At 37.8% G+C, this 27099-nt stretch overlaps 1 protein-coding gene across 3 annotated transcripts in view; it reads left to right on the forward strand.

The window, feature by feature from the left end:
• Positions 1–27099, forward strand: part of LOC134498767 (cohesin subunit SA-2-like) — a 60416-nt gene that overhangs the window by 27854 nt on the left and 5463 nt on the right. For 2 of the 3 annotated variants that reach the window (XM_063305033.1, XM_063305034.1), the window contains 14 exons: positions 312–419; positions 2173–2281; positions 3137–3254; positions 3986–4089; positions 5944–6036; positions 6122–6211; positions 6802–7005; positions 11157–11233; positions 12825–12912; positions 13188–13268; positions 19615–19707; positions 20927–21092; positions 22658–22809; positions 24155–24256. In XM_063305033.1, the coding sequence (XP_063161103.1) occupies positions 312–419; positions 2173–2281; positions 3137–3254; positions 3986–4089; positions 5944–6036; positions 6122–6211; positions 6802–7005; positions 11157–11233; positions 12825–12912; positions 13188–13268; positions 19615–19707; positions 20927–21092; positions 22658–22809; positions 24155–24256 (1585 nt within the window). The remainder of the gene's footprint in view (positions 1–311; positions 420–2172; positions 2282–3136; positions 3255–3985; positions 4090–5943; positions 6037–6121; positions 6212–6801; positions 7006–11156; positions 11234–12824; positions 12913–13187; positions 13269–19614; positions 19708–20926; positions 21093–22657; positions 22810–24154; positions 24257–27099) is intronic. The other variant, XM_063305035.1, reaches the window with a different exon arrangement.

Consider the following 27099-nt stretch of genomic DNA (forward strand, 5'->3'; position numbering starts at 1 on the left):
ATAGTAGTTGATTTTCAGTGCATGTTAAACAAAATCACAGGGGGGAAGGTCATTAAATTAATATATGATTTTAAGTATACGGCATATATTGAGCTTATTTTGCAATTAAGTGAATAAAATGTGAGGCAGTGAAAAATTAAGAACCAATTATTGTAGTTTTAGGCTGCATTTCTGTGTGCATTTACCCATGGCTAAACCTTATTCAACATATTGTGACTTGCTTCTGAAAAAACATGCATATGATTATGCTGTCAGAATACCAAACAATATAAATTTTGGGAAACAGTACTTAACATTAGATCTCTGTACAGGAACTGTGATGATGCCTTATCATCTGAAGACTGTGAAAACTTATACCAGTTTGTTTATAGCACCCACCGACCATTGGCTGTAGCAGCTGGGGAATTACTTTACAAAAGGTATAGCTACTTGTCATTGTTGATGGAATTTCAAAACCACTTCATGTTCTCTTTAAGCAAAATGCTATGACTTTTTTTTTCTTGTTGAGTGATTCTCTTCTAACTGATCCTTAACATTCATCTTTTTGTAATGAGATCGATACCTGTTTTTAGAAATACATTTATGTACTAATACAAGAATCGTATCAGCAGTTCTCATATAAGATAGAATGTCCCAATATCAATTCACCCAACCAGTTTTAGTGATGTTTTATGTATAATATATTTTCTTTAGCACTTGGTTGGTACTGGCACAATGTAAACTAATATCAACTGTTAAATCCTTATAACTTGCTCTAGAGGGGAAATGGATGGATAAGGAGCAGTGCAGTACACTGAAGCAAACCCTGGTTCTGTGCACACCCACTTGAGTTTGACAGCCACATATGGTGCAAATGTTGAAGAGATATTTGTCTCACTGGGGTGGTGGTGTGTGGATGCAGAGATGTCCTTCCTTCTAGATGTGAAAGGTGCTTCTCATCATAGAAAGGCTATCTTATACCTCATGCCATGATGTGTGAGAAAAATAGAGCTATACCTGCAGCAAAAGTAGAAAACAAACAGAACTAAAACAAATCTTTATACATTTCACCAAAAGAACCAGCAGATTATTTATTAACTTTCAGTAGATGCAGCAATGAAAATGAAAGAAAAGCATTTCGATAAGGTCATCAGGTTGTCTACTGAAGTCATGGTTACGGTGAGATATGACTCAGGGATAGCCTCTTCTTATCTACAAGGACCAACTATGTTGCATCCACCTATCTTTATTTGGCTTGTTGGCTATATTCAGTGAGTAACTTTTTCATCAAGCTACATCTGCTTGGGTTATTGTGAAAGATTTATTCTTTGTGGTTAATCACAAAGTAATTTTCTTCCACATTCCACAATACAACAACTAGAATTATCAATGAGAGAATGGGGTAAAACATTCCTGCTTTCTTCAGTTACATGAAAATCCAGTTTACCCAAGAGGAACTTGGTAATTTTTCTTAACATAACAAGAAGAAAAAGGGCTGTACAGATATTGACAATGATTTAAAGAGTGTTTTGGACCTTGTGTGAATGTTGTGGGTTCTTTTTGAACCATAGTGAATAGAGTGCCTCTTGCTAAAACAGCCCTTCTTTTTATGAAAAGCAGAGAAGTGTGATGTTCACCTGAAGTTTGAAGTGCTTCTGAATAGTTTTCAAAGTGTGCACAGCCCTAGAAAAAAATATAGTCCATTTGTATGGTGCTGACCTTATAGCACCCCTTTAACTGAAAATATTTCAAGGCAAGGTTTTTCTTAGAAAGCAAAATTCTACTTCATGACAATACTGAATACTTCGCCATACTCTTCAGCTTGCCTTTCAAATCATCAGACTTACATAAAACCTGCACTGTTGGAAATGAAATAAAACTTTTAAGATTAGTACTGACCCAAGGAGTATAATTTGTAAAGAAAGGATGAAGACTAAATGTATGCAAGACATTGCTCTCATGTTTTCAAGGCTATCTCCAAGATCATGGGAATAAGACTTTTTCTCCAGATTGAAAAATTGGAAGTTTTGATTAGAATCCTAAACTCACCTACCTGGAAGTAAGATTGATTGAAGTCTATGGCCTTACTTTTGTCAGTATTTGCACTACTATAACCTACTTAGATATTTCAGTTGCTTGCTGTAAATCAGAATTTGGGAGTTGTTTTTGACCTACTGCTTGTTTCTTTGACAGATTGATTATCCAGGAAATTGAGTCAGAATCATTCATCAAAAGAAATGGAAAGCAGGAACCCATTACTAGCCAGCTGAAAACACTAATACTTTTTTTCTTGGAAAGTGAGGTAAACCCCCCCCCCCCACAGACTACAAAGGGGGAACAGCTGAATAAAGACAACTAATGAAATTAAGAGGCAAATGTGAAAGTTTGAGAGTGGGTGAATATTAACTGAGTTAATTTTTAAAAAGATTTGCTATTAAACAAAATGTGTTAGAAAGTACTGACTGATATTGTTATTACTATTTTCAAATAATTGTAGTTATAGTGGAAGATTTGGAGAATAGAATTAATTAGAATTTGTTTTGAGAAATATGCCTGAAGGAATGAAGGAAAAAGATTGAATTAATTTACAGGAAAAAACCCCACCTGATTACATCCTTTATTGAAATTGTTGAAAGGCTGAGTTCTGACTGTGTATTTTTGAATTGTTGTTGAAACAGCCAAGGCAATTTATTTTTTCAGTTAAGGAATATGATGATAGATTGTGATGTATTCAGAGAACTAACATGTCCAGATGAATTGTTTCATGGTTGTTAAGTTAAAATCCAGTTGAATATAAATGTCTACAATTTTAACCTGGATGTGGCTGCTTTGAGGCATCCCCGAATGTTGGGCATGTCTGTACATTGGCTAAATTTGCTTCTCCCTGAATGTATTCTACTAGCTGGTCTTAACTGGAAGTGATGAATGGTTAAAGCACCAAAGGAGCATTTCTTATTTCTGAGCACTGTTGTTATACATCTTAGAAAACTATGCTTACAGATTAAATATTGGTGTCATGGGAATTTCTACTTTTGAGGAGATACTGAAAACATGCAGGATCCTGCTTGACCTCTCAACATACACTTACTGCTTCCTTGGATCATAATGTAGCTTGTCCTAATGGATTATTTCTGAAGATACGGGTTTTATTTTTTAGCTGCATAACCACGTCACATATCTTGTAGACAGCCTGTGGGATTGGGCCGTGAGTTTATTGAAAGATTGGGAGTGCATGACAGCTCTCTTACTGGAGAATGCCAGAGAATATGAAGGAGGTAAGTGGGCCATAAAGCTTAGTGCTTTCATTGCTATCTTCTGGCTCTGAAAGGGTAACCCAGAGCATCATGATATGAGCCCAGGTTGGATATGAGATTTCAGGAGCAGGGAACCTTTGTCATAATCAGACACTAGTTTAGAATGCCATGTGCTATGAAGACCAGGCCTCCACTCAGAATTTGGCTCAGCAGCTTAGCCAATCTGACTTCTGTTTTATGTCAGAGCAAAGAATGCAGCGCGTTGCTGGTTCATGAATTCTGGTAAGCTGTAAGAGGATTTGTTTGGCTTAGTGTGTTGTGTGCCATAATTTATGACACCATTGTGTGTGTGTATTTTATAATTTAATTAACTATAGTGAAGCAGATTAAGGCTTTAAGGCTTATCCTGATGTATGAACCATGTGTATGTGCATGTAGAGCAGAATGCTGACTAGTAGCTCTATCTATCTTACTTAATAAGCATTGATCTTTTTTTACCATTTGTTGATTTGCCTATTTCTTTCATGATTGTATTTAGATCTTTGTCTCTTATTTTAGCCTGTAGGGGTATGTTCCACCAAATAACCCACAATCATTTGTAGAGAAAAGGAAGTAGACTTATAGAATGTCTTTTTAGTTTCATTAAAACATTCCTAGGCTCAATATCTAAAGTCAGTGTGGGTTTCCGGATTCTCAGAACTCCACTTCTTTCTGTGGGAGATTGAATAGAATCTTCATTGTTTTCTTTACAGCACTGAGTGATGCCCAGGAGAGTGCCCTCATTGAGATTATCTTAGCGACGGTTCGACAAGCTGCTGAAGGTCATCCTCCCACAGGCAGAGGAGGGATCAGGAAAGTCAGTGCAGCTTTTTTTTTTCTGTGTTGATTGCAAAAACCTTCTGCTTTATGTTGCCCTTAAATAGAGCAGGTAGCAGTTGTGGCCAAGAGAGCCTTTGTACAGATACACTAGTGTGCCAGTTGCACTCTTTCCTGGTCCAGACCCCTTCAGTCAGTCGCTCATGCTCTAGTCATCTCACAAATGGATTATTGTAATGCAGTCTATAAGACCATTTGGAAGCTACAGCTGGTCTACAACACAGTGGTGTGGGGAATGTTGGGGATGCCTCATTAGAGCTTTGTGACCCCATGACTCCACAAGCTGCACGAGTTACCACTTGGTGTCCATGTGCAATTTGAGGTGCTGGTTACTACCTATAAAGCCCTTCATAGCATAGGGCTTTGTTGCTTGAGGGATTGGCTGTCTCTCATTGTTTCTGTCCATCTGGTGAGATTAGGCAGAGTGGGTATGCTTTGGGTCCCATCAATTAAGAGTGTCATCTTGTCAAAGCCAGGACGGGTACCTTCACTGTTGTGTTGCCTGCCCTCTGGAATGATATCCCTCCAGAGATCTGGGTGGCTCCCACCTTGATGATGTGCAGGAAACTATTAATGACCTGGCTATTCTCCCAGGCTTTGGGGCAGGGTGATGGCTGAGCCCCTGTTGGATAGGTGTTTGGTGGGAGTTGGGCAGCCCATAAATTGTGTGTATGTATGTATGTATGTATAAATAAATAAGTAAATGGCACTATATGCGTCTTGTGTATCTTTAAAAAAATGAATTTATGTTTTCAGAGGATAGCATGTCCAAAATCTCATGCATCATTTTTTTGCACAAATTATAAAATGCAAGGCTACTTTAAAATTTTACAAATACTTATGATTGAGATTAAGTTGAGCAAAAATATTTGAGTGCAACCAGTTTAGTTTATTGATTGAAGAGAGTTATCCTAACGATAATTAAGTAATGGCAATTATGTGTATTTATGTATGGATGGCACTGGCTTTTTGTAGGATTTTTAAAAAATATATATTTTTTAAACTCCTTAGATTTTTAAAAACTTCTCTGGAGAAGGACAGATTTAAAAAATGAAAAAGAAACTATTATTCTCTGTTTTTGAGAAAAAGTAAATCTATCTCTGAAGTCATATTGACTGGGAATATTGACAGCTACATTATCAACACAACTGAAAGGCACTAAGTTGGGGAAGGATATTTCAGGGGATTGGGAACATTTCCTGTATTTGCAGGCTTCCTCCCCTCTTTGGGCTTAATGGAATGCTTGCCAACTGGATGAAATCATAGTTTATTGTTATGTTTGGAATAATATGTGAGTTTATGTGCATATGTTAAAACAGGATACAAACCATGATCATATTGCAACTGCAAATCACTGTGACCTTGTAAGGTTTGTTTGTTAACTACAAGTTGGTAAGACTCAAAGTTCTGTTTTGCTGGTCAGGCAGTTTATTTAGCTGTGGTCTTAAAAAGTACCAACTTGTTGCTATTGAAAGAGTTGTGAGATATGCCCAGCTTGTTCTTAGAACCTAGAAGTGCTGAACTCTTTCTAAACCACTGATATGATTGGAATGCCTAGAGGTTTCTTTATCTGTGCTCTCGATTCCTTTGCTCAAACATGGATATATCTTAGAATAGAAAAAGAAGATTCAAAGCAGCTAACTTTCCTTTCAGTAAATAGTCATGCTTAAAAAAAACAAGGATAAAAAGTTTTAATGAATCAGCCACAAATTCAAGCAGTGTAATACTTTCATACCTAGCAATTTGCCGTACAAAATTTGGATTCTGCAGCTAATTTAAATCATGAACAATGGCATGATTATGCTATAATTACAACGAAGTGCTTTGTCTATAGATCTTGTCTACCAAAGAGAAAAAGATACAAATGGAAGATTGTGCTAAAATTACTGAACACTTTATTGTGGTGCTTCCTCAGCTCTTGGCAAAGGTAACTAGCAGCTGCTCTTGTGAATGCATATTAAATAACTAATTTGAATTTCAGCAGCATACTAATATCCCGTTTTCCTTTGCAGTATTCACTAGATGCCGAAAAAGTGACAAACCTTCTGCAGATCTCACAGTATTTTGATTTAGAGCGGTACAGTACTGGTCCATTCAATAAGGTGAATTAGCTTTTATGACAGATGGGGAGATAGAGAATTTGTGAGAAATGTGGTGAAAAAAATATAATTGATTGATTAATTCGTTGTAACTACTGAAAAAAATAATTGATCTTTCCCCAAGGTACTTGCCATGTAGAGTGGGTTGTTCTGTGCTATATTCATTCAGCCATAACACTGTTATTGTTATTACTACTACTATTATTAAATTTGTTTTCATCACCATGCTTAAAAGTTGAACTGATGTCTGGGACATGGTGAGAAAGCATGGCCTTTGCCACAAAAGCATTTTCACTTGGAATGATCTCAAGGGTAGTTTTTCAGACTGTGCAGATGTGGAACCTCTGTGATTATTCACCTGTTATTCCTGCACAGCTAACTTCGTGGTAGATGCTCTGTGAGGTTCAGATAATATATCTGATTTGTGAATTAGACCTTATATTTCTTACTTTGTACTGTTAATAGGCAGTGCCCTGTTCAAAACTTAAAGTGCATTTATGGTTAAGCAAAGATTCTCCTAAGTTCAAACTGACTACTATTTGTGGACTACACTGGTTTAGTATTTATGATATTCATAGTTCCTTTTCTTGCAGAACCTGGATGCTTTATTGAGAGAGGTGAAAGCCATTGTAATGATACACTCCAACACTGATATCCTAGAGACGTGCTCCAGGATATATAGTTTTCTTTCCAGAGAAGAGCTTAGCATTCATAACCAAGTGGCTTTTGCTAGAGCTGAACTGGTGAATGAATTGGTGAAGAAACTAAATCACCTACTAGGCACTTTTTGGCATGAGGTAAGTATGAGCTTTGGATTTAATGAGAAGCAAAGCTTAGATATCTGGAACAAAATACTGATTTTTCAAAAATGTTAAATACATCGTTTTTGTATTGGTGAGAGCAGATATATACAAGCAAGTGGCATCTTCACATATGATTAATTTGCAAGCTAAAAATAATATCTATTAAATTATGTCAATAGGAAGCCAGGGTTATCTGCTATTTTGTACACATGACTGTTTGCCAGTCACAACACCGAGATGGTTGTCCCTTCTGTAGTTCGTTTGCTCCCTTCCTGCCAGCTATGAGGATAATTCAAAAGGCCCATGAAGGAATGATCTACTTTCTTTCTTGCTACATCTGAATTATTAATGACATAGGCTGCATATCTGTGTTGCACATTTTGAAGCAAGTCAGTAGTACCTGTGATAAAATGAAGATGATACGTATCTTTGTGGAGTTCCTGTACAAAAATATTGGAGACTGATCATGTATGAAGTCATTCAAGGTTTAGTGTTAGTCTTGCTTCCTTTAGTTTAAAGTATATATTACAATCCTGTGGAGGTATACATGGTATGTAAAATGTTTTGTTTCAACGTAAGAATAAACCATCACATTCTGGAAGTTCTATCAAACAGTTTTGGATTGGCTGTGGTTTGGTAGAAATAAAACCTGGAATGATCTAGATTTAGGTATTTTATGGAGCAACTATAGCAAAGATTGGGCAGGTTGTTCCACCTTTCTTCAGCAAATCTCAACACTGCATATTCTGCTGACCCTCCCACCCCGTAGCCTAGTCTTCCTAGGGCCTTCCTTGAGCTGCCTCTGAGGCCAGTATCCCAGTTTGGCATCTCACTGGCCTGTCTGCACCCCTGCATAGCTCCTTTGTTTCCCCCCTTTGCAATCCTCAGGTGCTGCCGCCAATATCATTGGCTTCTTCCCACTTTCTCCACAAAACAGCCCTCTTTCCTTCCTAAATGTATATTTTGACTTGGGCATAGACCACCCCAAACCAGCTGTGCATGCACCAAATAGTTAGGCACATCTCTACACTCTTGCTACAGGAATAAGGCATTGAGTATTTCAGTAGAAAAAAAAATAATGTTATAATTTAACATGCTTCTTTGGAGGGTACACTGTGAATGCTCTTGCCAAAATTTCAAGAGCAAATTTCTTTAAAACCTTCTTTTAAAAAAAGGTTTTATTTAAGACATTCCTACTCCACTTCTTTCTTTAAAGAAATTGTTCAAAGTTGTGTATAACAATATAAAAGCCTATTATAAAAATACAAAAGTATATACAACAGTATGAAAGCATATTAAACCAGCTAAAACCATTATCAACCACTTCTTCCCCAATCCTAAAAATAACAATAAAGTGGAAGAACAGAGTGATACTTATTTCATTTTGAAGAAATTACATTTTATTATTGGATTATTTTAAAGCTTATAATCTACTAAAATCTATTTAGAAAAAAAATAATTTAAAATAGAAACTAATTTGGAAATAAAACTGATCCTGTTTCATAGTGTGGCTAATAAGAACATTCCTCTTGCATTGGTTTTAAAATTTTGTTGTACGTGTAGATTGTTGGTTGAAAACATTTGTAAGATGTTTTAAATGCTAAATATGGCTTTTGCATTTCCATTTCTGTGCATATGTTGGGGGGAGGGGGCTGCAGAAATACTTGAAAAGGTTTTAGTAGTTCTAAGAATACAAGAGCAGCTGTTGGAAATATGAATAGCCTGCAGACTCAGTTCAACAACAGTTGATCAACTGTGCCATGACTAACAGATGTCATTCCACCATGTAAGAGTTCATGTCATGCTGACAGTTTTTTTTTAATGTATTAGGCAGAGTAATCTCACCCCATATTTATTTTGGTTGTGGATAATAAAGAATAATGAATTTTGCACCAGCCTTGCAGTTTATGCAGTGAGATCAACACAAGTTTGCATTGTACATCTTAGTTTCTGCAATCTGATCACATAATCATTTTGGAATTGCTTTTAACAGTGAAAACTCAGATGAAGGTTTTGTAAAAAATAATATGAAAACTAGGAGAATTAACTAAATTTGTTTAATTTGTACTGCTAGTTTTAAAAATTTGCTGCATCTTGCTGGTGAGGGTGCTTTTTTAAAAAAGAGATCTAGCATGTCCACATACATCAGCAGTGGGAACTACGGGCAGGCGCAGAAAGGGAAAAATTAAGGAGGAATTCAGTCTTAGTTGCGAAACTTAAATACCAGCTGGACATTGCTTTCTAAGACTGCAAAAAAAAAAAAAAAAAAAGACACTGTAATAAAATTGTCATGTCATTAAGCTATTTTATAGTTGATAGCTACTACATTTTTCCATGATCTTTAAAATTCTACATATGTCTGTAATTGTAGAAGGATGGAATTCAAAGGCTTTTATCTGTACGGCCTCTGTGTAACTAAATCCGTCTCTCTTAACTAGGTAGTAGAAAGGGTTTTAGCAACCATTTTTATGATTAAAAACCTGGAGATCCACACATTTTGACCGATGTGATCAACTAGCCAAAATGTATGACCTGTGCCATCAAATGAATGGGCTTCCCAAGGGGATGGGGAGAATAGTTTATTTTATTTTATTGATGCATAATCCTGTTCTCTCTTTACCAGAGCTTGTATCAGGCATGCATAAAACTGCAATAAAAAACAAGTAAAACCTTCTAAGTCATGAAAAGCCCAATAAAATTAAAGAGTGAATAAAAGAAGAATTAAGTACCTTTAAAAGCCGGACTGAACATGGCAATGTAATCACTCTTCAAAGAGAGCTCAGTAACTGGAAATGCCCTCCGTCAAATACCCATTGAGCCCTTGTAGTTTGAGAGACATAGATTAGCTTCTAGTGAAGATAATAAATTAGAGGAAGATTTGTCCTGAAGTAGGTAGTTGTGTTGAACATTCAGGCCCTGGGTAAGGCAGCCTCCTCCTACCCTCAGCTCCCCTTCTGAATTCAGTTAGCAGGAAATTGTCCGCATCACTCTGAATTGGGGGAAGCCCAGAAAACAAGAAATTGTTATTCCTTTCTAAGCATCCAAAGTCAGGATAAGCTTCCATTTTTCTTTGCAATCAGGTTGGCCAAACCCTTGCCAGAATGAAAGAAAATGTAATAAGCTCACTCATGGTACCTGGACTAATTTGGGTATTTACAACAGAGTTGTAATTCCCCATTTGTAATGTTAGTGAGTGTACAGCAGTGTTTGACGGAAATGGTATGGGTATATTGTGGTTCCCTGAGGATGGATGTCCCAAGGGCATTTGTGCCATTCAGGTGATGCAGGGAGAGGAGGGGAAGCATTACCTGTCCTGGGATTTTGTGTCTTTTTAATCAGGGACATCTCACATCTTAAACCATCAGCTTTCTAGGAATGGTCACCATGCAGTCTGGCTTTGTGTATGGATTTAATGGTAGGCTTCCTAGTGCCACTGCAGGAGGACTGTTCTCTAGGTAGATGTTCTGGGAGCTGAACCACCTCTTGGGCCAAAGAAGCAATAACTAGTTGTAATGGGCTGTGAGAATAGCCTTGGGAGACCAAAGGAAGATCTGCAGCCTAGACAACGGCCTGATAAACAAAATCTAAGTCCAGAGGAGGGATGGGGGGGAGAAAGCGTCTCAGAAGAGACCCTCCCTCGTTCTCTGGAAAGGAAAGGCAAGGGAGGGGCGAAGGGCTTTCAGACTTGCAAGATTCTGTTACTGTAACCTTACAATAAAGGTAGTGTTAGTACCTATGGTTTTGGTTTCCTGTCTGGACTACCCTGAAGGGCTGACACTATTAGTATTATTGCAATTTCCCTATTTATTAGAATTGTTTATATCCTTCCTTTCGATTCTACTAAGGCAACTTGCATGTATCATCAACAATCATTGAAATAAAAACAGTTGGAAGGCGAGTGTATGTAGTGCTGGAGCATGCACCATGGATATGGGGAGTGATGTGTGTGTGTGTGTGTGTGTGTGTGAAGAGGAGATAGGGATACTGCAAGTCCCTTTCACCTCTCAAGATTTTTAACATCTTGTTTACAAGTTAAATACCTGCGAGCAATAGAAAGACGTTTATGGCAAGCCTCCGGTGGGGAGAGGAAGTTGGCTGTTCAAGCACACCTCAGCCTTTTCTGTCCTTTCTGCTTATGATTCTAGGGAGACGGTGTTCGTACAGAAGAAGAAGGAATTCGGCATCTGTGCTCCACTTTGCGACAAATAGCTGCTTTTCATAAGTGAGATTTTTTTTAATGCCAATTGCTCATTTCATACTTTGATGTTGTGTAACTATGTATAATTAGAATTAGGTGCTTTACCTACAGAGTCCAAGAGGAAGAACCAAGTTGTAACTAGTGGTCTGGATTCAGTCTCATTTACAGCTCACAGACTCCTCTCTGGGATGGACAGGGATGAAATTTTTCAGACTCCCCCCCTTTTTTGCTTTTTGTATTGGGGGGTTGTAAGGGCTTGGGGGAAAATGGACGCTTAGAGCCTATTACAACTCTTAAAAGAACGTTAGTACCCTGATATGGCTTGAGAAAAAGGATCAAATAAGGGTGGTTTGGGAAGCCACTGAAGCTAGAAATGTAAGGCCCCACACAGTTACTGGGGACCAACCAACCTCTCTGGCATGGTATCTCAGGCAGAAGCCCAGATTTTGGGGCATAACCCCTCAGCCTACAGGAGTACAGTGCTCCAGAATCAAATAATCAAAAGGCTGAAAGCTGCAGTTGTACAGCGCTGCAGGGAAGAGTTCTGTAAGGCTAACGGGCTACTTGAGAATTGCTCAGGTGTGATTCTCTAACACTAGAAAGCTCTGGTTTCTAAGGCTAGATTACCATACGCTGGAGTGGAAGCTCAGGAGTGGAGGCTAATGAAAAGCTTTTCGTTACAACATCCCAGTGCTGGAGACAACAACACTGTTCTGGAATTCAAAGCCTTGATCTGATCCTTGACTATGCTTCTACGCCTAATTCTGTGCATTTTATGATACCGCCTCTCCTGTTTTGAATTCTGGGACTCGACTTTGATTATCTCTGCTGTAGTCCCTCTTTTGTGAATTTGTCATATGTCCCTGATTACTGTCTGACTGTACTTTTTTGCTTGGGCCTTCTGAGACCCGGCATCCATTTTTTCCCTTACAGCCCACTGGAAAACTAGGCCAAACACTTTGCCCCCTCTACTTTGGTGACCTCGTAACATTCTACCTGTGATCTCCAGACAAAGCACAAGGATAGAGTGTAGCTCCCTGGCCAAAAGAAAATGTGCATGTTAGAATTAAAAATTGCCTTTCAAATAAAACCGAAGAGTTTATGTGAAAACGTCAGAGGTTTCTGAATTCTGTGGCCCATCTGTGCAGTAAATTATGTGTGTTTATATGTTTGTTCTTTCTTTGGATAAATTTAAAAATGTCCTATTGAGCCTTTAGGTCTTTAGATGGTATGCTAGATGCTCTCGACACAATGTATTAACTTATTCTAGTATAGATCTCTGATAACAAAAATGTTTTAACAGAAGTTAAATCAAATACCTTTATGTTATTATTTGAAATTAAGAGAGATCTTTGGTTTTCTATAAGTGGTACTGGTTAAATAAACCACTTCCATTTACTCCACTGAGAGAAATAATTTGATTTTTTTAAAAAAAGATAATCCAATTTAATCTATATTTTATTATCAAGATTGCTACCCTGGGGAATTCTGAAGATTTTTTTGCAGACAAAATTGTGAATGTGGAATAGACATGGCTGTAGGACTATAATCTTCAAAGCTAAATTCTCTTTGAAAGTACTTGAGCTTATGTTTTATTTCTTTCTGGATTATGTAGTGCCCATGATCTCACCAAGTGGAACCTCTATGACAAGATGTCTAAGCTACTTGTTTCTGAGTTGGAACAGAGCCCTTTACCTCTTCAGGTAATTTTAACTGTTTTGAGCACATGTGTGCTCCAAAATACATTTCTTGTTTGAATATCCTTGTTAAATTTCAACATCCCCAATTTTGCATTTTATTTGCCTGAGTGTCAGCGAATATGAAAGTAATTAATTTGGCTAAGCAAATTCTTACCTGTATTATTCATGTTAATCTGTTGCAGTTAAAACATTAGATTTATCATTGTAAGTTTTTGTGGGCTCCAGATAGAACATACTTAAATTATGATCATGCTTTTGCTTGCTTGTCTCTTTTGCAGATTCTTTTGCCTGCTTTACAGTGTGCTTATTTTGCACTGCTTTGGCAGCTCCCTTCTGTGGCAGAGTCTACGTCTTCCAAGGTTAGACTCATGACAATAATTACAAATTACTTTCTGAGTTTTGTTCACATATCTATCTGTGTTAGCCAGGTGCCATGATTCACACTCATACTTCTAATACAACAGAGGTGGCTCATAGTCACAATCGTTCAGATTCTCAATCCAGAGGTTATTTAGAGAGTTTTATATGAAATATACAACCTCCCTTTTCCTTTGATATTTCAATAGAACGACGCTCCATGTATAATATCAGGGCTGACCTTAATTTGGAGGAGACTTGTACAAGTTTAAATATAGATTCCCTATGTGTTATGAAATTAGTGTACCCTTGATAAGGCCATAGTATTCTTTGATCATATGTACACTGACCACAAGCTGTGGAAAGTCATGTCTGCGTTGCTTTCTAATACAATCTGTATGAGTATTTTTAAAAAGTGTGTAAGTTTGGAATACAGATTACTAGTTTCTTAATTTATTGTTCACTCTTGTTTTTATAGACTGCCTTAGTAGCCTTCATAATTAATAGTAAAGTGGCTAAAGCAGTGCTCGGATACAACCCAAAAAACGACAGAATGATCTCAATTCGAATTCAGGGCAAGCCATCTAACATCACAGTGATCCAAATATACGCCCCAACCACAAATGCTGAAGAAGCTGAAGTAGAGCAGTTCTATGAGGATCTGCAGCACCTACTGGACAACACGCCTAAAAGAGATGTTATTTTCATCACAGGAGACTGGAATGCTAAGGTGGGCAGTCAAATGACACCTCGAATTACAGGTAAGTATGGCCTGGGAGAACAAAACGAAGCAGGACGCAGGCTGATAGAATTTTGCCAAGACAATTCACTCTGCATAACAAACACTCTCTTCCAACAACTTAAGAGACGGCTTTATACATGGACTTCACCAGATGGACAACACCGAAATCAGATTGATTACATCCTTTGCAGCCAAAGGTGGCGGACATCTGTACAGTCGGTAAAAACAAGGCCTGGAGCTGACTGTAGTTCAGATCACGAACTTCTTCTTGCACAATTTAGGATCAGACTAAAGAGATTAGGGAAGACCCACAGATCAGCTAGATATGAGCTCACTAATATTCCTAAGGAATATGCAGTGGAGGTGAAGAATAGATTTAAGGGACTGGACTTAGTAGATAGGGTCCCGGAAGAACTCTGGACAGAAGTTGGCAGCATTGTTCAGGAGGCGGCAACAAAATACATCCCAAAGAAAGAGAAAACCAAGAAGGCAAAATGGCTGTCTGCTGAGACACTAGAAGTAGCCCAAGAAAGAAGGAAAGCAAAAGGCAACAGTGATAGGGGGAGATATGCCCAATTAAATGCAAAATTCCAGAGGTTAGCCAGAAGAGATAAGGAATTATTTTTAAACAAGCAATGCGCAGAAGTGGAAGAAGACAATAGAATAGGAAGGACAAGAGACCTCTTCCAGAAAATTAGAAACATTGGAGGTAAATTCCAGGCAAAAATGGGTATGATCAAAAACAAAGATGGCAAGGACCTAACAGAAGAAGAAGAGATCAAGAAAAGGTGGCAAGAATATACGGAAGACCTGTATAGGAAGGATAACAATATCGGGGATAGCTTTGACAGTGTGGTCGGTGAGCTAGAGCCAGACATCCTGAAGAGTGAGGTTGAGTGGGCCTTAAGAAGCATTGCTAATAACAAGGCAACAGGAGACGACGGCATCCCAGCTGAACTGTTCAAAATCTTGCAAGATGATGCTGTCAAGGTAATGCATGCTATATGCCAGCAAATTTGGAAAACACAAGAATGGCCATCAGACTGGAAAAAATCAACTTATATCCCCATACCAAAAAAGGGAAACACTAAAGAATGTTCAAACTATCGAACAGTGGCACTCATTTCACATGCCAGTAAGGTAATGCTCAAGATCCTGCAAGGTAGACTTCAGCAGTTCATGGAGCGAGAATTGCCAGATGTACAAGCTGGGTTTAGAAAAGGCAGAGGAACTAGGGACCAAATTGCCAATATCCGCTGGATAATGGAAAAAGCCAGGGAGTTTCAGAAAAACATCTATTTCTGTTTTATTGACTATTCTAAAGCCTTTGACTGTGTGGACCATAACAAATTGTGGCAAGTCCTTAGTGGTATGGGGATACCAAGTCATCTTGTATGCCTCCTGAAGAATCTGTATAACGACCAAGTAGCAACAGTAAGAACAGACCACGGAACAACAGACTGGTTTAAGATTGGGAAAGGAGTACGGCAGGGCTGTATACTCTCACCCTACCTATTCAACTTGTATGCAGAACACATCATGCGACAAGCTGGCCTTGAGGAATCCAAGGCTGGAGTTAAAATCTCTGGAAGAAACATTAACAATCTCAGATATGCAGATGATACCACTTTGATGGCTGAAAGTGAAGAGGAACTGAGGAGCCTTATGATGAAGGTGAAAGAAGAAAGTGCAAAAGCTGGTTTGCAGCTAAACCTCAAAAAAACCAAGATTATGGCAACCAGCTTGATTGATAACTGGCAAATAGAGGGAGAAAATGTAGAAGCAGTGAAAGACTTTGTATTCCTAGGCGCAAAGATTACTGCAGATGCTGACTGCAGTCAGGAAATCAGAAGACGCTTAATCCTTGGAAGAAGAGCAATGACAAATCTCGATAAAATAGTTAAGAGCAGAGACATCACACTGACAACAAAGGCCCGCATAGTTAAAGCAATGGTGTTCCCTGTAGTAACATATGGCTGCGAGAGCTGGACCATAAGGAAGGCTGAGCGAAGGAAGATCGATGCTTTTGAACTGTGGTGTTGGAGGAAAATTCTGAGAGTGCCTTGGACTGCAAGAAGATCAAACCAGTCCATCCTCCAGGAAATCAAGCCAGACTGCTCACTTGAGGGAATGATATTAAAGGCAAAACTGAAATACTTTGGCCACATAATGAGAAGACAGGACACCCTGGAGAAGATGCTGATGCTAGGGAGAGTGGAAGGCAAAAGGAAGAGGGGCCGACCAAGGGCAAGATGGATGGATGATATTCTAGAGGTGACGGACTCGTCCCTGGGGGAGCTGGGGGTGTTGACGACCGACAGGAAGCTCTGGCGTGGGCTGGTCCATGAAGTCACGAAGAGTCGGAAGCGACTAAACGAATAAACAACAAAGTTTGCAATGTGCGTGTCCCAATGTGCATGGTATCTAATCTGTAGATGTATAACCATAGAAAAGGCAAGCAAATCCCATTAAAATCTTACTTTATATTTGTACAATTTATTTCATGCTTATTGTTACGAGGTTTTATCCAAAATTACAGAAAAATATTGCAAGTTTTTATGGTATTTTAAACAAATTACTGGTTCTTAGTGTAGATAGTTTGATTTTCTGAGTTAACGGGTGTAAGGGATTCTGTAGAAAATAGCTACATTTGAACTCGTTGTCCAGACTGTTCCGTAGTATCTTAGAGCAGTCTGGATTTTGTGGCAGATTATTAAACAGAGGATGGGAAGAAAAGTTCTTGAGTATTTTGTACCAAGTTCTAAAATGCTAATTAAACTACTTAGTTACAACCACCCTTGCTCTCTGCTCTCCATTTTGAAGGTCCACAAGGCAAAAGTTGTACCTGTGCGTTACATATGGTGCCAAATTGTGGGGCCTATCAAAGGCCTCCTGACTTGAACAAAATCAAGCACACTTTTTAAGAACCATTCTGGGGACGGACAGGAATACACCTGCAGCAGCAGCAAGAGCTGAAACAGGCACCCATTCCATTTATCAGTAATCAAAGTCTTTAACTATTGGTGGAGGATTCTCCCAATGGAACATGATAGACTACCAAAAATGTGCCTTGAAGAACAGATGGGCACACCTCAGTCCACCACATGGATCAATCAACTTCTCCAAACTATCGCATTCCTCAGCTTTTCACCACAATATTTACTTTCAGCCGGAGATCAGGCCAAGGCAATATTCCAAGAGTCTTGGATGTTAATGCCCAAACAGACGTTGAGTCACTAGCACACAATAGGTCGTTGAAATGGCTGGCCAAGAATAAACTGTCCTTTCAAATAGAAAAATACCTGACAATGGGTCTGACTCAATACCATACGATAGCTCTTACTAGAGCAAGATTTGAGCAGCTAGATTCTATGGTCAAATACAGACGATTCCACCAAGTGCCTTACCTTGAGAGGACATGTGTTTGTGGAGCACCCGAAGTAGAAGACATTGCACATGTCCTGTTTAACTGCCAACTATATGCCCCAGCAAGGGCTCAGTACCTTCAGACATTAATTGACAGAACCACATACTGGGACCATAACAAAAGACTGTGTTACTTCCTCCAGGGCACAAATACGTATGTGGTTAATAGAACTGTTAAGTTTATAGTTAGGGCTGTCCAACTGAGAATGCAATTTATAGAACACATTGGGGTGGCATGATGAATTCATTTAAACTCACATCGTCTCTGTATTTTATTACTCATTTTATTGTATCTTGCATTTTTATCTTACAATTTTATCTCTATTTTACCCTACTGTATTTTATCGTATTTTATCTTACCATAGTATATTTTATCTTTTCTTACTGTATTTTATCTGTTTTATGGTATTATATTTTATATTTTATATCTAATAGTGGCTGATGCCCAACTTTTTGATATGGTCAATTGACTAATCAATAAAGTTATTCAAGAATTCAAGAGTGTTTTGTACCCATCAAAACAATGTGGTTTTGGAATAAAACTTTCAGAATATAAAAGTGAAATGGGGTCAGTCAAGCTGTCTTATAGCTTTTCTTAGGGATTTCTCACAACCTACGTCTGACCTTTAATTACCTGAAAAAGTATTTCTGAGCTTCTTTTTTAACCCTGTTATATTCAAAGATGAAATGTTGAATAGATCAAAAGACACTTCTAGACATAGCTTCAATTCTGCTTGGGAAGCAAATTGAGCACCCTGATATTTAGTTGATAGTTTTGGTTAGCACTTCCCATCAGGTTTGGTTGCAATGATGAAGTTTCATGCAGGCAGAAGCTGGCATCTGGCATGACAGAAAGTATCTAAGAATGCCTTCTACTTGATTGGTGGTGGTGGTGGTGGTGGTTGTGGTGTGTGTGTGTGTGAATTTGTTCCCCAGGTCACTCTGAAGCTACATCACACAATATACTCAACACAAAAAGTACTCATTACCTTTGTGTCAGACAAGGAAACATATCCTCTAAAAACCTGAGTACTTAAAATAGAAGTTCTGTCAAACATGGCCAAAGTAATGATCAATACCATTAAGGATTTCTACCTACTCTATGTTACTCTGAAACTGGAAACAGATTTCATGTTTTGAATTGGCAATATAATGACAATTGTAATGCTGAAATGTAGTTTACTAATATTTCTATTCCTATGTTTAGATTGTCTTTTGTAGTTGTTACTGTTTCTACTATATTGTTATATGCTGCTTAGAGTTGCTCTGATGAATGAGGCAGCCTATATGTTGATTAAATAAATAAATATTCAAAAGTGAGAACCATTAAACTGAGCAGATTGTTCGTACTGAAAAGTGCACTTATTACTGCCACCTAAATAGTCAATGAATGTCTTGTTGCTGTGAGATGTTGTCTTGGAAACAACTGATAGCATGCTTAGTTTAAATTTAAATTTTCTTGCATGGAGATAAGTCCTCTTGATTTAGGAGATACTTACCCAGCACTTGGGAAGATAGCTTTTTCTTCCATGGTTGAGCTGATAAAGGAGGGGAAGACACCATGGTCACTTTCTGGTATGAAAAGCAACCATATAACCCACCTGCCAACATGATTCACCATTTAAAAAATGTATCCCTGAATATGGGAGGCTCACCTAGCTCTGGTAATTTCACTACAATTAAATTTATGATCAAACTATCAGGAGCATTTGAGGAGACGTAATTGATTTTGACTATTTTAGAATTTCAGTGAGGGTTGGGATATCTAAGGCTTCTAAAAAAATCATTTGCAAGAAGGATGTTTCTCTAAGTAAAGACTGGGAAGCTTGGAAGGATGAATCATCTTTCCTACCTTTACAGTGCTCCCAGATCACTGTTTTATTCCCATGGTTTCAAGAAATGTAGGGTTGAAACCTCAGGCTTATAGGGAACATGAACCTCTAACTTCAGGCTGGTAAAGAAAGCCAGATGGCTTATTTGCAATACTCTTTGACAAGGGGTCCACATTGAACCATACAGGTCATTATTTAATTGATAAAATATCTGGCTCTCAGCTTTGTACACCAAGAAAACTCAAAGGCTTGAGCCTTTCCTAAGTTTATCACATGTAGTATGTTGAGAGAATAACAACCACCACCACCACCATGTAAAAACTATTAATCTGATTTCTATTTTTAAAGGAAAATATATTTCTTCTGAGGACACATTTGAGGCAATACTGCGAAATTTGCACATGCTACCTCAGCCACTATAACAGACAGTTACGAGAAAAGGTAATTGTTCTAAAACGTTTCTTTTAAAATTTATAGCATGTCCTGAATTAATGACAGTATAGCTAAGTGTGCATACCTAAAAATCAATGTCTCCACTCCTAGTTTTGAGGCCTCTCAATCTACGTATATTAAACAAAGTCTTTGGAAAACTGGGAAGATGTCCCATATCAGCCAGTGGGCTTAGCAGTGTTGAGGCAAGCATAGTTGGGATGGGCTATAATTTATCTTAGAATTAGTGTGCAACCAGATAATTCAGCAGGAAAAGCAATCTAGAGAAAACCAGATTAGCAGATAATTCAAAAGGCACCCCAAACACATGTAAAGATGACAAATAAACCAAGTCATAATCTAAGAAGTCATTCTGAGGGTCCAAGATAATTTGAAACAGCCAGACTAGGAACATTCATGATAATGGATGTTGTTTCAAGCAGTTATACATAATCTCCATCTCTAGTGTAGTTGATATGTCTATACTTTAAATAAGAATACAGGGCTACCCAGGAGCAGCAGTAACTTCTGAGTAGTCTATTATTCCCAGGATACTTTGTGAAACCTCTAAGGAGGTCTCATATCCACTGTTCTGTAATTGTTGGACTGAACAATTAATTCATTGGCTTTTGAAGTCCCTTCTAGTTTCTCCTCATCTTCTGAGGATGAATCTTCTCCAGGTGCTGTGACAGAAGGAAATAAAACATCAAGACTATCTCTGATAAGGAGATAGAAACTGACTTCTGGTATAGGACAGCAGCTGAAGAGACTGAATAATAAATTATAAGTCTCCAAATATAAAATCTGCCATTAATTATTATTATTTGATGAAACAAGGATAAGTAAGAATGTTTACCTGCTATTAGCTGAAAAGCCACAATGGCAGTTATGAAGTATGTCCAGACGGGGAATTTCGGGACATATCAGTACTCATTTAAACAGTGGTATCTTTATACAACATTCTGTGACATGTACTCTTGATTAAACTACTCATTGTGTTGGATTATAGATCTTACATTATTTATGCAAATTTGTAACTTGAATGAATTCATATAAACAATTTGCGCTGCTTAGAAAACCAATGATCCCTGGAACTCCAGCTTAGATTAATTAAAGCAGGCTGGGAATTATTTCGCTTTGCTTGTTACTTGAAAAAGGAAGGCAGATAAATATTATGACAGAGTATTGTTTTTAAAAATGTCTAAGTCATTTTTGTTGTTTGTCACTGTAGGCTTTTATGTTACTTTGCGATCTACTGTTAATTCTAAGTCATCAAGATTCAAGCAATGATGGTGCTGCTGGGTTACTGGAATACCTTCCCAGTACATGTCTTCAGTCAAAAATGCTCTTATTTATTCAGGATCATGTTTTTGGAGAGGAAGAAGAAGAAACCAAAGGTCAGCAATATTTTTCAGTAAATGTATTTTGCTGATGATGCTTGCTTCTTTCACTTTGTATTCCATCATTCAGGATAAGCAGGGTGAGATAGACAGTTACAGTGGTGCTTAAAAATTTGTGAACCCTTTTGAATTTTCTGTATTTCTGCATAAATATGACCTAAAATGTGATCTGTTCTCCTCACAAGTCCTAAGACTAGATAAGGAGAACACAATTGAACAAATGAGTCAAAAACATCATATTTGTTCATTTATTTATTGAGGAAACAGATTGGCCAAAAACAGATCCTTTCTTTGTGTTCTTGGGCTATTCAGTTGGAATAATATCAGCCTGTCACAAAGAGGTAATATAAATATGATCTTTAATTTTTTTGTGTTTACTCTGATTCAGTTTGTTTTATTGCATTTGTTCAAAATAGTTTTATTTTGTAATTTAAGATGAAACTATCTTAAAGCAGTTCAACAGTAAAACTCCAAAATTAATAAAAACTGGTGACACAAATAAACAATGTTCTATCTTCAAAATATTGTTTAACCAGAAGAACAGATATCCCCAATATTTGGAATCAGGAACTCTGGTCTGTTTGGATATGGCAAACAGGCTACAGGAGATGAACAAGAAGGAAGGCTTTTTTGCTTGTGGCCCTGTGTTGGGAAACTCTTTACTCCCTCCTGGGCAATTCAAAAGCAATTAAAATAACTATTCTGCAGTACTTTTCTGCTGTTTTCTACTGTGTATATATTTTGGAGGTAGGGTTTTTTTTTATTATGGTTAAAATTTGTTGGATTTTTTTTTCTATGTTTGTACTGTACTCTGTTGCATGTGTTCCTCAGACTCTACAGATTGGGGTGGGTTACAAAAACTGTAAATCAATCAGTCAGTCAGTCAGTCAGTCAATCAACCAACACTGGAAGGAGAAAATTACATCTAATTTGCAGCAATAGATTGCTGATATGTATTGTTTGCCATCATTTAAATTAGGTTTTTGGGGAGCTGATGGGGACAGAGGAGCAAGGAAGATTTTTCAAGCAATGGGGTCATTTTTTAAAAAAGGTTGTAATATGAGCTGCTAAAAGTGGTTTTTGTTTGTGGTGGCAATAAATAAATAAAACATAATTTTCCAAGTCTCCATTTTCCTCTCTTTTTTCTTTTAATATGATCATTATTTCTGAAGCCACATTATTTTATTTGTATTGTATATATTTATATTTTTAAAAATTTAATGTTATATCATTATATAACAAATACAGTTTAATAAATCAAAGAATACATGAATGTGATCAGATTTTGAGCTTTTAAAAATTATATATTTGTTTTTGCTTCACTTTTGCTGCTTCCTTCTTGAAGAATGGAAAATTTATGTTTAATAGCAAATGAGTATCTAACACTATGATATCTGAAAAGGACATCAAGCAGAGAAATACATAGAAAGATGATGTGATTATTGTGGTTTAGAGAAATGGCAAAATACTTGAATATTTTGTCTGTTGTTCAGACCAATGTTGTTTAAATATATCATTCATCATGATTTTAGAATGAAACCTAACTGAACTCCTCTCTACAGATTTGACGGAAGGTGATGTAAAGGTAAAGGAAAGTCAGAAGCTGGATGTTTTGCATCTAAAGCGATGCCTCCTTGCAGCTTATTGCAAATTAATCATCTATAATGTTGTTGAAGTAACTGCTGCTGCTGAAATCTATAAGCATTATATGAAGGTAATAGCAAAAAACCCTTGATGTCTTTCAAGCACTATAAAATTAACCTTTCTGATGTTTTTGGTAAATGAACATGAACATTGAATAAATTGATGCCTGAGTCACAATATGAATGGATGAATACTTACAGTTTTTATTTACATTATGATATTGAAATAAGGGATCAATTTATGACAACTGGAGAAATGTTTATTTTATTCACAAACTTCTTTGTTTGGTTTACTCTGAGACAAACCTACATGGAAAGAAATCTTGCAATCTCTGATAAAAGTTTATATGTATTGCAACCATTTCTGTGAATGTGATGCTTTTGGCAGGAAGGCATATTCATATCCAGTATGAATGCTTGAAAAGGCAAACGTATTGTTTTCTACCATTGGTGGCGGCAGGGGGGCAAAAGGGGTAAGTGACATCATGCATGTCATAATGACATCATGTAAACGATGCAAATTATATAACCATGTCATTTGTATGATGATAGCACTGTATCATGACATCATCATGACTTCTATTGAAGCCTTGTATTTCCTACAATAGAATTGAGTGGAATATTCTTTTAATCTTTATGTGATCATCCAAACATAGTCTACTTTTTCTTCTTTACTCTTTTGGGGGGTTTGCATTGCTTTAAGTATGTTCCTAAATGTGTTTTATTGGTAATGTATTCTAATAAAGTTAATTGAATCTGATTTTGAATTAAACGAATTAACTACTTCACAAATAGAATGATGTTATGTGCAACATAACCTAAGGTTGAAATGCTGTAAATCAGGAGTAGACAATTATATGCCCTTCTTATGTTTGGAACTACAACTTGTAGCTCCATAATTGTGCTTTCCAGTACTGAAGAAAATTAAAATCCAAAACATCTGGGCGCAAAATGTTGCTTACCCAAACTGTAGACATGAAATTGGAATAGTTCCCAATGCTGTCTAGTTTTGTCAAGTCATGGAGAAGATTGTGCTGCAAATACTAATAGTATGCAGAATGTGACATGCTTGAAACATTGTCTCAAATTTGAGACAGCTGTTCTGGACATATCGGAAGTGTTCTAACACTGTTCAGACCAAGTGTTCTCAACAAGAAACAACCCAGTTTTGAGTTCAAAACACCTGCTTTGAAACAGAGCTATCTCAAGCCCAGAATGGTCAGACACTCCTGCTAAGCTGGGAACAATTTGTTTTGAGCTTGAAGTGTTTCAGATTTGAAATATTTTGTGCACCTCTAATACATGTTTCCTCTAAGTAGCTATCAATAAAATTGTATCCTTTTAAAAAAAATGGCTTCTGTTTTTTGACACTGCTCCTTGATCGAAGAGGCTATGTTCTCCTTTCCTATTTGACAGGCCTATAATGACTTTGGAGATATAATTAAAGAGACTTTGAGCCGGACAAGGCACAACAACAAAATTCAAAGTGCAAGAACATTGATCCTCTGCTTGCAGCAGGTGAGAATATTCCTGTGGGCAGCTATGCTTTTCTGTGAGAGCAGCTCAGGAACATTGTTTGGGTATTGAATGTTAGAATATATGTTGCATTTAGATCCAGTCCTGGTGGTCTGCAAAGGGAAAAGCTTCACTTGTAGAAGGTAGCTGGATTCATGATCACTAACTGCATGCTATCATGATTAAAAGGAAGGGGGATATTTAAAAATGAAAATTACCTCTTCCCCTGCACTCATGACAATGACTGGGTCATGGTAGTCTGCTCCACGCACTTCTAGATCCCACTCTTTTAATCACTAGATTCGGAGATTATCGAATCTTGTAGTCATGGTATTTTAAAATATTGTTGGAATGTCCTGGTAAGACCCAGAGAGGGCTGATGAAGACTTCCCCCCCTTGGAATGGGAGAATGGAGAGAGGGGCTAGGGAACCTCTTTTCCTCTCTGACTGTAAGGAATTGCAGAGAGTTGAGCGTTCCTGTAGATCCAGCCATTTTTGACAAGTTGTGCCTGGTCATGGATGCTTAGCTATAGAAGATCTTAGAGGAAACAGATATCTAGAGTTATACCAAACTGGGTTCACATTCGGCCATGGGACGGAAACAGAATTAGACACTTTGGTAGAACACAGAGACATTGATGGGACTCACCCTTCTTGTTTTTGTTAGATCTTTTGTCAGTGTTTGATACCTTTGATAATGATATCTGGCTGGATACCTAAAGTTGGGATCTGGGTGGACCATTTTACAGGGATTCCACTTCTGTCTGAGTGGATGGTTCTAGTCAGTAATCATGTGTTTGAGTTTGCAGTCACTCCATACTGGGGAGCATAAGGTTTGACACTCTCGTCTTTGAAGTTACATCTATAGGAGATTGCTTTGCAAAGTTATCCATTGCTTTTGGATTAATTGTCACCAGTATGGTGATGGTATTCAGATTTATACTGCCACCCTGGCCTGAACCAACCAGTGTCTGAAGGCTGTCAGGATCTACATGGGACAAAGGAAGCTCAAATTTAATTTGTCAATACTGAGTTGCTTTTCATCAATAAATATTGTGGTAATTCAGTGATAGCAATGGTCTGGCTAGTAATTCTGTACCGGGTCACGTTCCCCACAGAGGAGTTACTCTGTGACTTGGGGTCCTATCGGACTCATTGCTCCTGCTTAACCTGCCTAACCATAACCTGGGATCGAGTGGTAACTTTACCCAGCTCTAGCGTGTGCCAGTTGTAGGCCTAATTCAACCAAGATAATCATGCCTTGATTACCATGCAGTTGGACTATTGCAAGATGCTCTCCATGGGGCAGCCTTTGGAGATACCTCAAATCTCCAATTAATCCAGAATGTGATGGCCGGGTGGCTGGAAAGGCAATCCTACCATTGCAAAGTAATGCTGATTTTGAGGATGCTGCACTGGCTTCCGGTTAGCTTCTAGCCCAATTCAGTGTGCTATTAATTTCTTACAAAGCCCTGTAAGGTGAGCACTGGAATACGTCAGTCACCACCTTCCTTTATTTAACTCTACCTGCCTGATTATCTTGGAAGATCTGCTAAAAGTCCCTTCTCTGTCCAGGGTTTATGGGACTTGGACAAAGCAGCAGGTCTTCTCTGTGGCAGTCCCCATATTACAGAATATATAAGTTGAAGGCTTCCCTTCTTGTGTTCAGGAAGATTATAAAAACCTTCCTTTTTCAACAGATGCTTCGTTCTAGCTGATTGGAACCCTCTCCTTATACCTTCTCAAGAAATCATGATACACTGACTTTCATGGATACATCTTATGAATGGAAGACATAATAGGCATAAGCTCCCTTCTTATATTCCTCTGGCTGACTTGTCCGTGTGCAAATGTCACCGGATAACAGCCAGTATTCTTATTTGGAGCCTGTAGGGAACTGTGGAGATGACCTTGGAGAAACTTCAGTATTCAGAGACGGTTACGTGCATAAACATACACTGAGCCTGGGAAACAAGTAAAGCAGTAGGAGGGAACTCAGACTGACTCTTCTATGATTCCCTGAAGCTAATGCTTTAGTTTACACAGTTATCCTACTTAACTAGCCTGCTCAGAACTAGCTCTGTGTAGCTAATTTCCACGGCAGCCTCCAGGCTTCAGAACATCCCTCTTCAGATGACTGATATATGACCTCATTGGATTTCACACATGTTATCAAAAAGAATGTAGGAAGATCATAAGCTATCCCCTGAAACATGAGATAAGGGGAGGCTCAGCAGAATTTAGTAAGTTGTAAGTTCTGCTCACATAGTCAGGAGCCTGTGTTTACAAATCACATAGGCAACTGGCCCAGTTTGGACTGTCCCTGAAAGAGTGCAGATTGAAATATGCTAACCCACCTAACCGATCTTCATGGGAAAAATGGAGCATGCTTTGTCTTTTGTGCTGGGATGTATAAGTAGACTGATGTTGCTAGCTGCGTAGCTTGGGAACCTTTTAATCAACGTCTTCTAATCTAACTTAACATTGCAAGGTACAATTAGAAATACATATATAGAAAGCATCAAAATACAGTAAGCCAAATAGAAAAGTCTTCCTTACTTGCTTTAATCTGTGTCTCCAAAAATCTTCCTGTTACAAGTTTTGTGAATTAAGTATAAAAATGGCTCAGTTTTTGATATGTCTTATCTCTACTGGAGAGAAATTCCATTATTGTGGGACAGTCCCAGAAACTACCTCTACAGGTTAGTTTTTCAATACAGTATAAGAACAGATTAATACTTACACAGTATTTACGTACTGGGCTCATTTTTGTAGACCCACTTGGTAGTTGTTGCATGCTGGTCTAAGACGGTAATGTTTACCTACCTTGGTAATTGTATTTTCCT

Source organism: Candoia aspera, chromosome 5 (assembly GCF_035149785.1).
Source record: "Candoia aspera isolate rCanAsp1 chromosome 5, rCanAsp1.hap2, whole genome shotgun sequence".
NCBI classification, from domain to species: Eukaryota; Metazoa; Chordata; class Lepidosauria; order Squamata; family Boidae; genus Candoia; species Candoia aspera.